A 12,703-nucleotide genomic window follows, 5' to 3' on the forward strand; every position below is an offset into this window, starting at 1 on the left:
AGACTTGCCTGCAGCTCCTTGATCTTCTTCTGAAGTTGCATGCCCAGGGCTTGTTCATCCTCAGTTTTGCTCTGGATCTGGCTGATTTCAAAGTCTTTCCTTTGGGCAAAGTGAACCATGTTAGAGCTCAAAGAAAAAACACAAGTGCTCCAGCCCAGCACTCAGGTGTCCCACAGCCACACTTACTTCTTCAGTTTCTCCTCCAGCTGCTGCTTATCATTCTCCAAATCCATGATGCTGTCCTGGGCCAGCTTCAGGTCTCCTTCCAGTTTCCTCTTAGCTCTCTCCAGGTCCATGCGCAGCTTCTTCTCTTGCTCCAGGGACCCTTCCAGCTAAACACAACAAGACCATCAGTGCTCTCCCAGCCAGGTCAGACTCCATACCTGTGCTGTTCCTGCTCTACATCTGTGTGCTTACATCGTCCACTTGCTGCTCCAGCTTGGTCTTGGCCTTGGTCAGTGTATTGACTTTGTCTTCTTCTGCCTGCAGGTCATCCAGGGTTTGCTGATGGGCCTCTTGAAGGGCTTTCTTCTCTTTTGTCAGCTTGGCGATGGTCTCGTCCAGGGCTGCCATTTCCTCAGTCAGGTTTTTCACCTACAAATAAGATGTTTCAAAATTTGGTAGAAAATATTTTCACTGGTTCTGTGTTTCATTTTTCCCTTGGATGCTCAGAGAAGCCCAGCTCAAGATTTTGCAAAGCCAAAATGTCATATTGTAATGGCCTCTTACTCTGCCAGTCTGTAATGTCCTGACCCTTTACATGACTGCCAATGTGTGTACCTTGTTTTCGGTGGCGTGTTTTTCCTTCTCCACCTTGGCCAGTGTTAGCTCAAGGTCATCAATATCTTTCTTCAGCTCTGAACATTCATCCTCCAGTTTCCTCTTCTTGGCTGTCAGCTCAGCATTAATTTCCTCTTCATCCTCAGCCCTTTCAGTCACCTCCTTGACTTTGGCTTCCAGCTGGATTTTGGTTTTGATGAGCTGGTCACACCTTTCCTCAGCATCAGCCAAAGCATCAGCTTCCTGGTGGGAAAATACAGGAAAGATTATTTCATGCTGAAGGAACCTATGTGAATTGGTAAGACTTTCATGATTACTTTTGGAGAAAAAAGATGCCATGCAATTACATTATAAACTACAAATCTAGGATAAGTTTTTAGTTAGTTTTCTTCTTGTCTGACCCTTGCATCATTAAAACAGCTCTGTTTAGCTACATTTCATATCACCTTATTTATTCTGGGCATATTAAAAAGTCTCTTAGATTTAATTGATGTTTTCTTTTCTCCTGTAGAAAGTGATTGCATATTATAATGTGCTAAATTCAAATTTATGTGGAAGTGTTGAGAAATGTAAATAACTTTAACACCAAGGAAATATTTGAAACTCCCATTAGTAGCTTTATACTCAGCCAGTGCTGGCAGTGGACAATAGTATAATATTAATCTTTCCTGGAAATAGACATTTCAACTCAAGGGTATTGACAGAATGTTTTTTATGATTCTGGGAGGCCAAATGTCATTGGAGACAAACATACGGAGATGGTGCTTGTGTTGTAAGTTTTAATGGGCATCTGTGTCTTCTGGGCGCAGTAGGTACAGGAGCTGATGTGAGATGTGCTATAAGAAATGGTAATCAGCTCTTCATTTTGAAAACTAAGTTAAGGCAGAGTAATAGGTCAATCAAACTGCTGTATCTGATCCACTAGATACACTACAGTGACTATAATAACGCTTTATGTCATGAACCCACATGGACACATGTAGGTATTAAGATTAAAAACTCATTCCTTAATCTAAACTCCAGCTTGCAGTAGTGAAAATGAGTGGGGAAAGAACATGGCCTTAATTTCACCTTTAGTTACATGGTATTCAGCTTAAAATATTTTAGAAAGCTTAGTATGTCATTTGAGAGTCCTGTATTAGGAAAGAAGAGTTAGATCTTATTTCCTCATAAAAGTATAGAAAAATGTTACTTACAGCCTGCACTTGGAGCTGCAGGTCATTTTTCTCCTTCATTAGAGATGCCATTTTCTCCTCCAGCTCCTTCCGCTTTGCCTCAGACTTTGCAAGCTCTTCCTTGGTTTTCTCAAACTCTTGTTTCATGTTGGCCATTTCCTTCTCAGACTCTGCACTCTTCAGCAAGGGCTTGATCTTGAAGAACAGCTTCATCCATGGCCAGTGTTTGACATTCATGAATGCACGGATGTTGTACTGGATGCAGAAGATGGACTCCCTGAGGCATAATTAAAACATACAATGAATATTCACAATCTGACAAGTTGTCAACACTTTCCCATGAGCAGAGTGACTTTAACTGAAGAACAGGAATTTGTACCTCCTCTCCACCATTCTCTGGTACTCCACCCTCATCAGGAAGCCCCTGCACCTGGCCTGGGTGCGGGTGATGAGCTGTGCCAGCTTCTCATCCCTCATCTCCTCCAAGAGTCCCAGCAGCCCAGCTTTGAAGAACACCTTGGGAGAGGGAATGTTGCAGCACATCATTGTCAGGTAGAGCAAAGCCCAGGGACTCAGTGAATGGAGAAGTTTGTACCTTGGTGTGTCCAAATTTGTACTGGGTGTGGTCCACATCGATTGAGCCAAGGAGCTTCTCAGAAGCCTTCTTGCTATCGATGAACTGTCCCTCGGGGATGGCGCTGGCATTAAGCACCTTGTATCTGTGGAATTAGAGGAAGATAGGGCTACTTTTTTCCAGGCAACACACAGTAGCCATTAAACTCCACCAGCTCTTTTTAAAATTACAGCACAGCCTTAATGGACCCATGAATGAACCAACATTGTTTTTAGTGATGCTGACAAGCACAGTGCTCTCACCTCTGTTTGAAGTCAGCATAGAGGACTCTGCTGGGGAACCCTTTCCTGCAAATCCTGATCCCTTCCAGCACGCCGTTACAGCGCAGCTGATGCAGCACCAGCTCGTGCTCCATGGCACCTGGCAGTGCAGAGCACAAATGAATGGCACAGGTTGCAGTGCAGAGGGGAATGGATGTATCCGAGCAAGGATCTTTCTGCTTGAGCATCTTACCAGGTGTTTTAGTCTCATTGGGGATGATACAGCGCACAAAATGGGGGTGAGTGCTCCGCAGATTGGTCATCAGCTTGTTGAGATTCTCCTGTGGGACCGTGACATAGAAGCTTAGATGAAAGAAATTTACTTCTGCATACTTTGTACCTAGATGCCAAGGAACTAATATAATAAATCTTAGGAGATAGAAACTTTCAAATTCAAAGTTTAGATTTAATCAAACCTTCTATATACTTTTTATTGAAAAGTATTCTCATTAAAAAAATGTTTAAAATTCTTCCCCTTATTTTGGAGGAAGTGAAACACTACTCCATAAATATTTTAACACAAGCCTTTTTGGAACAAATATCTATATTACATGACAGATTCTGAAAAATATTTTTCACAAAAACAGTGAGTGAACTTTTATAAGAAATTCAGAGAGCCAAATGAACCCTGAATCCTAAATTTGAATGGAAAATCACAATGAAAGACCCTTTATACTTACTATTGCTTCTTTAGAAACCAATGCCAAAGGACGAACCTGAATGTATTTAGCTCAGTTTTGACACTATGTTCATGTCACTTTACAGACAATGAATCCATACTTTACCCGGAAAAGAGCTGAGACAGTCTGGAAAGAAGAACCCTTCTTCTTGCCTCCCTTCTTGCCACCACCACCACTACCCACTTAAAAAAAAAAAAAAAAAAAAAAAAAAAGGAGTTTTTCAATATGACCTTTTTTTTGCTGCATCTTTATATATCACAAACGTTGAAAAAGAAAATATAGGAAAATAACCTGCTTCTGCTCCACCATAAGAAGCAAAAAGTAAAGCCAGGGTCTTCACAGATGATTTCTGGTACAGCCCAATGACAGTTTCATTCAGAGGGTCCTTGTTCTTCTCCAGCCAGCCAGTGATGTTGTAGTCCACTGTGCCAGCATAGTGCACCAGGGAGAAGTGGGCCTCAGCCTTGCCTTTGGCAGGCTTGGGCTTCTGGAAGTTGCTGGACTTGCCCAGGTGCTGGTCATAGAGCTTGTTCTTGAAAGAGGTGTCAGTTGCCTTGGGGAACATGCACTCCTCTTCCAGGATGGAGAAGATGCCCATGGGCTGGAAGATAATTCAATAAACAAGAGAGAATGCCTATAGAATAACGTGATTATGGCTTGGTCTCAAAGGGAATGTAGCAAAAGACACGAAGCTGAAAAACAAACCTTGCCATGTAGAAAATTTATTTCTAAAAAGTGAGTTTAAAAGATTCACCTGCTTGATTCACACATTGGCATAGTGATTCAGGAATGTTTTTTATGCCGAAGACATGTTAAAGTTCAGGAGGAGAAAGAATATATTTAAAAGTATTTTTCACAATTGCGTCCATTACATATTTACTTCTGTTTTTGAATTTTCAATCAGTACCCTAAATTATATGGAACTACAAGAAATCTCAATTTCTTTCTCTCAGAGGTCAGGCACTGTACTTACTTTGCTGTGAACCTTAAAGAAAAAATGTATTTTCCAGATAACTTTATTCCAGAGCCCTAAGAAAATGTTTTCATTTTAATTTGGGAACTGCCTTATGTTTTTGAAGATAATATCCTTTAACCAAGTAAACGGAGATACCTTTCATGCAGAGAATGTGTGAGAATTACTTCTGTAGTTTTCTGTGGACTTTGTAATATCTATAATGCATAATTAGCAATAGTACAGCTCAAGACTTATTTCTACAACTAAAACTGAATACAAGAAACTAACCATGGGAAATTTAAAACAATGGATTCTTGAAAATGGAAGACATCTTGAATTAAAAACATACCTTCTCAATGAGCTCAATGCAGGCAGCCAGGTCCATCCCAAAGTCAATGAATGTCCATTCAATTCCCTCCTTCTTGTACTCCTCCTGCTCCAGCACGAACATGTGGTGGTTGAAGAACTGTTGCAGTTTCTCATTGGTGAAGTTGATGCACAGCTGCTCCAGGCTGTTGAACTGCTCAGTGGAAAAGAACCACAACAACCAAGCCTCATCAATATGCCTAGTTCTTCATCATTCTCCTCCACCCTTGATAAATCTCCCCAGTTAAAACACAACTGTATTATCAGGACCACACCATAACAGAGCCTATATGCAGCTCCTGAAAGAAATAACTACATAATGAAAATGAGGGGTTTTTTTGGAGCAGATTTTCCTAGTGAATCTCCTAAAATTAATAAAATACTTTGGCATTTTTTTATTCAGCAAGAAAGATGAGTGCATGCTCTTGTCTCCAAATTGAAAACACTTGATATCTCTGATTAAACACATAACTATTAATTCCTTTGTTCCTTAAACAATTTGAACATCTTTATCTCATTATATATTTGCCAATGCATCTCCTAGTTCTGCTCCAGAAGCTCTTTTATAAATTTATTGTAATTATTTTAGATTATTTTATCCTTACCATTAAGAGTAAACAGTTGTAATATTACAATATATAAAATTCTATTTGCTGCTTCTACACAAACAACATGACTCTGTGCTTGTACTGATGGAGCTTTTGAGGATTTTGCTCTCTGCTATAAAAGAAAATGACAGGGTTTTTTTTCTGCATAAACTCACAAATGACTAGCGTGTTAAACCTTCAGAGGAATATTACTTGCAAGTCCTCTGATATAACAATCCTTCCCTGCAAGAGCAATCCTCAAGCCTGAAGTCCTTACATCAAAGATCTCAAAGCCAGCAATGTCCAGGACACCAATGAAGTACTGCCTGGGCTGCTTCGTATCCAGCTGTTCATTGATGCGAACAACCATCCACAAGAACATCTTCTCATAGACAGCCTTTGCCAGGGCACCCACTGCATTGTATACCTAAACCAAAGAAGAGTGGAGCAAAAGAAATACAATATCCAGAGCAAATAGGAAGTTATTCAAGTCAGAGGCTCCCAGTCACCAACTGGTTGTTGTTACCTGCTGCACAGTCTGACCCTTGGTCACGTATTCATTCCCCACCTTGACTCGGGGGTAGCAGAGGGCCTTGAGCAGGTCTGCTGAGTTCAGACCCATCAGGTAGGCAGCCTTGTCAGCAACTAATTACAAGGAAAAGGAGATAGAAAAATTAAGACTAGTAAGACATGCAGCACTTTGAGTGATGAAGCCTTTCCAAAACAGCGGCAATATTGAATGTCCTCATTATCAAATTTTGCTAACTGGATGTCAGAGGAACCATAACATAGTTATTCAAACAAAATCATCTTTGTGTTGAATGTTTCACAGAGCCATACATTTCAAGGCTATTTGTGTCTTTACAAATCTTCACAGAAACATCTAGAAACAATGTATTTACTGAAAATTAATCCTGGAATTCATTAGTAATTTTGCCCTAAAAAGTGACTTATGAAGTGGAAGTTCTGTAACTGAATATAATGCCTTTATTTTCTTTAAATATCAAGCAGAGACTTTTTTTAAAAAAAATCTTTTCTTTCTCAGTGGGTCTAAACACTGAGCAAGCTATGCTAATTCAGAATGGTAACTCAGGAGAGATTTATGGGTGTATATGCAATTGGTAGTACAGACAATGATTAGGCAGTAATTGAAACAAGAGTGCATTTTGGATGGCAGTTTCATACCTATGTGCTATCTCACCTAAACACATTTCTAATCCATCTTCCACACACTGAATTATTATTGCTATTTCTATTTCTAACAGGTGAGTCAAAGATTTTGCTGCTACCTTCTGTGCCATCAGGCTCTGCCTGCTCCTCTCGTTGTTTCTGCTTGAACTTCAGGTTCCCATAGTGCATGACAGCCCCTGTCAGCTTGTAGATGGCTGTTTTCTCATCTGGAGTGAAGCCCAGGATGTCAATGGCACTCTGAAATAGGAGCAGTAAAATAAAAGATTTGCCTGGGAGATCACAATAGCTACAATACTCTGAATTGCTACTTACATCTGTAGCCATCAGCTCCTCCTGGTCGTTAATGCTGGGGACAGTGATCTCGCCTTGACTCACGAAGTGGTAGTCATATGGGTTGGTGGTGATGAGGAGCATGTCTGAAAATAAGAAGATGGGTTGTGTAGGCTTAGTTTAGTCAAGCAAGTAATAGTGTGAGCTGATACTCAACAATCTTCCTCCAAGTTAGTAATTCTTCCTACCAATTAGCTCCGGCTTCTTGTTGGATGTGATCTGATAAAAGATGTGGTAGCTCCTTTCCGCCTTGAGCTGGAAAGTGACTCTGGACTTCTCCAGCAGATCTGGAGGGAAAATTTAGTTAGAAACAAGAAGAAACAGAAAAAAAAAAAAAAACCACAACAAACCAAAAACAAAACGTAGAGAAGATGGAAAGAAAAACAGGGATGGCAGGATAGATGGTGGGGTGAAAATATGTTGTATGGATAGACAGGGGAATGGAGAGATTGTGAACTGCTCAGGAAAGTGTCTTACATGTTTCAATATCCGCAGAAGCCAGTTTTCCTGTGGCACCAAAATGAATTCTGATGAATTTGCCCTTTAAAGGAATAAAAGTGTCTTAAGATTGACATCATAAAAAGTATATTTGAAATGAAGAATTTTGCCATTTATTCCACTGGGCACAAGATTTCTACCTAGAGACATTTTCTTAAAATCAGCTGCATTTCCACCACTGACATAAAGTTGTCTTTTTCATTTTTGACCAGTGGCACAACTGTATTTTATGTATGCCGAATGTACAAATGTAAAGGAATGTGTGGAATTCATTAGACAAATTATTCTAACTATATCCTGCACACAGAGAGCAGTTACCTAATGATACAGAAAGAGCAATTTAAGTAGTTCACCTGTTTAAATCTGCATTGCAACCTAATAAACAATTTCTGGTTAATTAAATCTGAAATATAGCAAATATATTATGCAATTAAAAAATATCTCTTCCCACCCCTTCCTTCCTTTCTTTCTTTCTTTCTCTTTCTTTCTTTCTTTCTTTTTCTTTCTTTTTCTTTCTTTCTTTCTTTCTTTCTTTCTTTCTTTCTTTCTTTCTTTCTTTCTTTCTTTCTTTCTTTCTTTCTTTTCTTTCTTTCTTTTTTTCTTTCTTTTTTCTTTCTTTTTCTCTTTCTTTTTCTCTTTCTTTCTCTTTTCTTTCTTTTCTCTCTTTTCTTTCTTTCTTTTCCTTCCTTCCTTCCTTCCTTCCTTCCTTCCTTCCTTCCTTCCTTCCTTCCTTCCTTCCTTCCTTCCTTCCTTCCTTCCTTCCTTCCTTCCTTCCTTCCTTCCTTCCTTCCTTCCTTCCTTCCTTCCTTCCTTCCTTCCTTCCTTCCTTCCTTCCCTCCTTCCTTCCTTCCTTCCCTCCTTCCTTCCTTCCTTCCCTTCTTCCTTTATGTATCTTATTCTTTCTTTCTTTCTTTCTTTCTTTCTTTCTTTCTTTCTTTCTTTCTTTCTTTCTTTCTTTCTTTCTTTCTTTCTTTCTTTCTTTCTTTCTTTCTTTCTTTCTTTCTTTCTTTCTTTCTTTCTTTCTTTCTTTCTTTCTCTTTCTTTCTTTCCCATCTCTCCTAGCCTCATTCCCTTTCTTCCTGGCACTCTGTCTCTTAGAAAATGAATAGAAATGTAAGTAAACATAAAGAGAGCTATTTTTTTTCACAGCAATATATTATAGGAGAAAGACCATGAGATCTGTTATTTTAATTTGCATTTTAATGTAAAACAGAATTAATTTTTTGTGTTTTGAAATCTGGAGATTTATCTTTAGGATAAGTGGAAAGAAAATTCAGTTTTACTCTTGAAAACAAGATGGCTGAACAAGGAAAAGAATGGCTGGCATAAACTCCTGTTTACTATGTTTCAAGAATTATTTTGTTAAGCAACTCACAAAGCGTGAGGAGTTGTCATTCCTCACGGTCTTGGCATTTCCAAAGGCCTCCAGCAGTGGGTTGGCGCTGATGATTTGATCCTCAAGCGTTCCCTGCAGGGAGAGAATTACTGCTAGTTATCCTTTCCAAAAATCCTGACAGGAATGATGAAAGCATTGACCCCAACATGTGTCTACTAATTTACCTGCATTTTGCCTGATGTCTGCTCCTCCTTCTTCTTGTCCCCACTGGCTGCAATTGTTGCAAAGTACTGGATGACACGCTTTGTGTTCACAGTCTTCCCGGCACCGGATTCTCCGCTGTCAGAGCCAAGAGAGAAGCAGAGGGTGCGTGGTCAGGCAGGAGGTCCCCTGGCACCGGGCAGCCCCGCAGGGACCCGCGCAGGGGCTGTACGTACGTGATCAGGATGGACTGGTTCTCCCGATCTGTGAAAAAGGCAGAAATACAGCACTTAAAACTCAATGAACAACAGACAAAGAATGAAGCATAGTCAGGTAAGTTTAATGTTTTGCCTGATGTCAGCTTGACTTAACCAAACAAACCTCCAAAGCACATCACTGAGTGCAGAGGTGTCTTTCATTTAAAACAGTAGAAACAATGCTATGAAGGTAGTAAAACCACAATAGATGTGTGTATCAGAACCGAGAAAGCTTTGAAAGAGTCTCATCACATTGCTGAGACAGAGCATCCCTTCAGAGAATGTAATGGTCCAATGCCTCTGAGACAGACTGAGCCACTCACCAGTCAGCATGAACTGATAGGCGTTGTCAGAGATGGAGAAGATGTGTGGAGGGGCCTCCTGGCGCTTCTTGCCTCGGTAGGCCAACACCACCTCCGGGTTGTACACCGGCAGCCACTTGTAGGGGTTGACGGTGACGCAGAAGAGACCCGAGTAGGTCTGCAAGGAAGGGACACAGCACGCTGGCTTCCCCTGAGCCTGGCCCAGCACTTCCTGCCGCTGCCCAAAGGAAGCTGCTGCTGCCACTTACGTAGATCATCCAGGCTGCGTAACGCTCTTTGAGGTTGTACAGCACAGCGGGTTCGTGGAGGTGGGTCATCATGGCCATGTCCTCGATTTTATCGTACTTGGGAGGGTTCATGGCGAAGATTTGATCATCCTTCACGGTCAGGGTCTGTCAGAGGGAGAAGGATATACGTGTCAGCTAAGAATCCAGAGCAGGGATTAAATGCTGTCCTTCAGTCTTGCTTTTCACTCACCTCTCCCGCTTCAGTTTTGACAGTGACTTTGCCCGATTCCCTGCTTGTGATTGACCCTTTCACAAAGGATTCTTTGGGATGAGCCACAAAGACAGATGTCTTGGCATCAAAAGGTTTGTTCTGGGCCTCAATTCTCTCCTTCTCTGACTTTCGGAGGTAAGGAGCTGCCTCCCCAAAGACGGCCATCTCAGAATCTGAAGACATGGCTGCACTTTATGGAGGAGCTTGTCAGCAGAGAACACTATGGAAGAGCAGATATGTTGCTCCAATTTGCCAAAAAGTAAGCACTTGTTAGTAGAAGAAAAGATGTGGAGAAAAAAGAAACTATGTTAATACTACTTGTAGCCTTTTGGAAGGAATGGTGAATTTTTGCATTAGAGCAATTCAATATTTATGGCAAATGTATATATATGGAAAACTGTATTTTGGGAGATTATTTGGCTTATACTGAAATCACACTTAAATAATCTATAGAAACTTGGGATTCAACTATTCAGGCACTGTACTGTGGAATTAAGAACCTCAAAAATCCTTTCAACTGCTTAGGCACTCTTAAAATTAATTTGAAATTATGATAATGCACATTCCTCACAATTGGTACTAATTCACAAAGCTCAGAATGCTCATACTCCAGTGGCTGAATTGCATACTGAAAACTCAAACTTCTTAATGACTCAGTTTCAGTATTTAAAACTTTTGTATAATTGTATTAATAATACATTTTTCTCCAATGTTATTAAGTGCCTGAATCCAGGCATAAATTGCAACATGACTGTCAAAAGAAGATTAATGCTGTTTCAAACCACACTGAGATAGCTCCTTTTCTAGTACTTTCTTTTGCTTTTTAAAAATTAGTAGAATTTTAGAGAAAAACAAATTCAGAGATTCAAAGATTCAAAGCTCAAATGAACTATTTAAAAATAAAGAATTTTAAAGTCTGTATTAATTTCTCCGAAATATTTTTTTCTTCCCCCTGCCCTGAGAAAAAAAAAACTCAAACAGTGGGCAGCTTAGGAAAACATTTAAATATCTCTTTCTGTATAGAGTTAGGTACCTGATATTTACACAACATTTAGGTACCTGATATTAACACAGCATTTAATCTTGTGTTCATTTGTACTAACATGAGAAAATATAACATATATTCCTTTCTTTTTGTCTCTGGAGGAACAGGTATATGTCTTCCAGAGGAAGAGGGCTGAATCTTCCATTTCTTGTGAGGTAGAGAACAAGCAGAGCAGGGAACAAAGGGGAGCACTGCCTTTTACAGAAGTGACAATCAGAGCTTTGTTGCTTAAATTACAGCTCTTCCTTCTCTTTAGTGATTCCATGGCAAACTTTGGACAAAATATCACATTAATCCACATATTCTGAGACAAAATGCTGAATTTTGCAGTTTTCCTACTGTGTTCCTGGTTCAGTTATATAGCTGCAACAGCAATGCTGGGAAGGCAGTACACCTCACTCCCTGTTAGGTGAGTTAAGCAGAAGTGAAGAATGTCCCCATGGGGATTTTCTGGCCTGCCATGAGTAGTCAGAGATTTCAAACACAGCTCCTTAAAGAATGGACCAGATGACCTTATGAGATCCCTTACAACCTGGACTGTTCTATGATTCAGTGATTCACTTAAAAACCTTACCAACGTTCAGCACCCCACCACCTTATACTGTGACTACAGTGGGCTTGAGAATATACAGTCAAACAGTGACCATTCACTCAGCCCTACAGACATCCCACCCAAAAGGATCTGTCTCTGCCCCTAAAAATCAGTAAATCAGGTTCTTACCTCTCGTGACACCAGATGTGTGGCTTGTGGGCTGGCAGCTGGTCAGTACTGTAAAACAGAAATGGCAGTTCCCAAATTGCTGCTGCACAGAAATCAAGAGGGAAAACATGCAGGTGCCTTGAAAACTGATTTATAATGGAGTCCCCTCCTGGACAGGAGCACCAGAGGCAGCAGGACTGTTGTGGCACATTAGGCTGCCATCCCCTTCCTGCCAGCCTGCAGACCCCATGCTCTTACCTTGGAGCTTTCTGTGGAGCCAGGGCAGACGTCTTGCAGGGACGTTTTATACGATCTCGTCTGCAGATGCTACAGATGCCTACTCTTTCTTCGGTCAAAAATATTTTGGCAAACCCTCTTTGGCTAAGCATTGTCTGGCAAACTGAACTAAGGGCATAATTGTCATTTGACATGACTAGATATAATTAGAAAATTTTGATGTCTTAGTGGCTATATGAATACATCTCCTATAAATAATGTGACAAGGGTGTTAAGGAGAGAATCTGGACTAGTCAAAGCACTTAAAGAACTTGGATTCAGGACTTATGGATTCTATTGCTGCCTTTCCCACCGACTCACTGCACGACCTGGGATGGATTGCTTGGTATGTCTGTGCTGCAGCTATCCCAGCTGTGCAATGGGAATGTCAGCTTTTATCTTTCCCTTGTGATGGTGTGAAACTTGTAAGAAATGCCTAAGAGGAATACATTAGACAAGCCACTAAGAGGGAAGTAAGTATTACTAAAAGCATTTGGCGGATGTGCTGGTAAGATTCTGAAAGCAGAGGAATAATCTGGTGTGATAGTGCTGGTGCCTGAGAGTCACAGACAGGCCAAGATAGTATAAGGGACAAAGATTTGGTCACAGAA

General features: G+C 40.5%; 1 protein-coding gene across 4 annotated transcripts in view; it reads right to left on the reverse strand.

Moving 5' to 3' along the window:
• Positions 1 to 12,091, reverse strand: part of LOC116453315 (myosin-1B-like) — an 80,867-nt gene extending 68,776 nt beyond the window's left edge. The window contains exons 1-25 of one of the 4 annotated variants that reach the window (XM_032128602.1): positions 12,075 to 12,091; positions 11,838 to 11,885; positions 10,051 to 10,291; positions 9,822 to 9,965; positions 9,574 to 9,730; positions 9,230 to 9,257; positions 9,017 to 9,131; positions 8,832 to 8,924; positions 7,436 to 7,499; positions 7,147 to 7,245; positions 6,941 to 7,044; positions 6,727 to 6,865; positions 5,964 to 6,082; positions 5,715 to 5,864; positions 4,834 to 5,004; positions 3,821 to 4,130; positions 3,635 to 3,711; positions 2,832 to 3,130; positions 2,551 to 2,674; positions 2,335 to 2,471; positions 1,977 to 2,232; positions 781 to 1,023; positions 418 to 594; positions 187 to 332; positions 9 to 99 (exon numbers count right to left, since the gene is read on the reverse strand). In XM_032128602.1, coding sequence (XP_031984493.1) covers positions 9 to 99; positions 187 to 332; positions 418 to 594; positions 781 to 1,023; positions 1,977 to 2,232; positions 2,335 to 2,471; positions 2,551 to 2,674; positions 2,832 to 3,130; positions 3,635 to 3,711; positions 3,821 to 4,130; positions 4,834 to 5,004; positions 5,715 to 5,864; positions 5,964 to 6,082; positions 6,727 to 6,865; positions 6,941 to 7,044; positions 7,147 to 7,245; positions 7,436 to 7,499; positions 8,832 to 8,924; positions 9,017 to 9,131; positions 9,230 to 9,257; positions 9,574 to 9,730; positions 9,822 to 9,965; positions 10,051 to 10,254 — 3,447 coding nt within the window. In that variant the 5' untranslated portion in view covers positions 10,255 to 10,291; positions 11,838 to 11,885; positions 12,075 to 12,091. Of the gene's footprint in view, positions 1 to 8; positions 100 to 186; positions 333 to 417; positions 595 to 780; positions 1,024 to 1,976; positions 2,233 to 2,334; positions 2,472 to 2,550; positions 2,675 to 2,831; positions 3,131 to 3,634; positions 3,712 to 3,820; positions 4,131 to 4,833; positions 5,005 to 5,714; positions 5,865 to 5,963; positions 6,083 to 6,726; positions 6,866 to 6,940; positions 7,045 to 7,146; positions 7,246 to 7,435; positions 7,500 to 8,831; positions 8,925 to 9,016; positions 9,132 to 9,229; positions 9,258 to 9,573; positions 9,731 to 9,821; positions 9,966 to 10,050; positions 10,338 to 11,837; positions 12,033 to 12,074 lie in introns of those variants that run through there. The other 3 variants (XM_032128604.1, XM_032128603.1, XM_032128605.1) reach the window with 3 other exon arrangements.
• Between the last annotated feature and the right edge of the window lie 612 nt (positions 12,092 to 12,703).

This window comes from Corvus moneduloides, chromosome 19 (genome assembly GCF_009650955.1).
Source record: "Corvus moneduloides isolate bCorMon1 chromosome 19, bCorMon1.pri, whole genome shotgun sequence".
Classification (NCBI taxonomy): domain Eukaryota; kingdom Metazoa; phylum Chordata; class Aves; order Passeriformes; family Corvidae; genus Corvus; species Corvus moneduloides.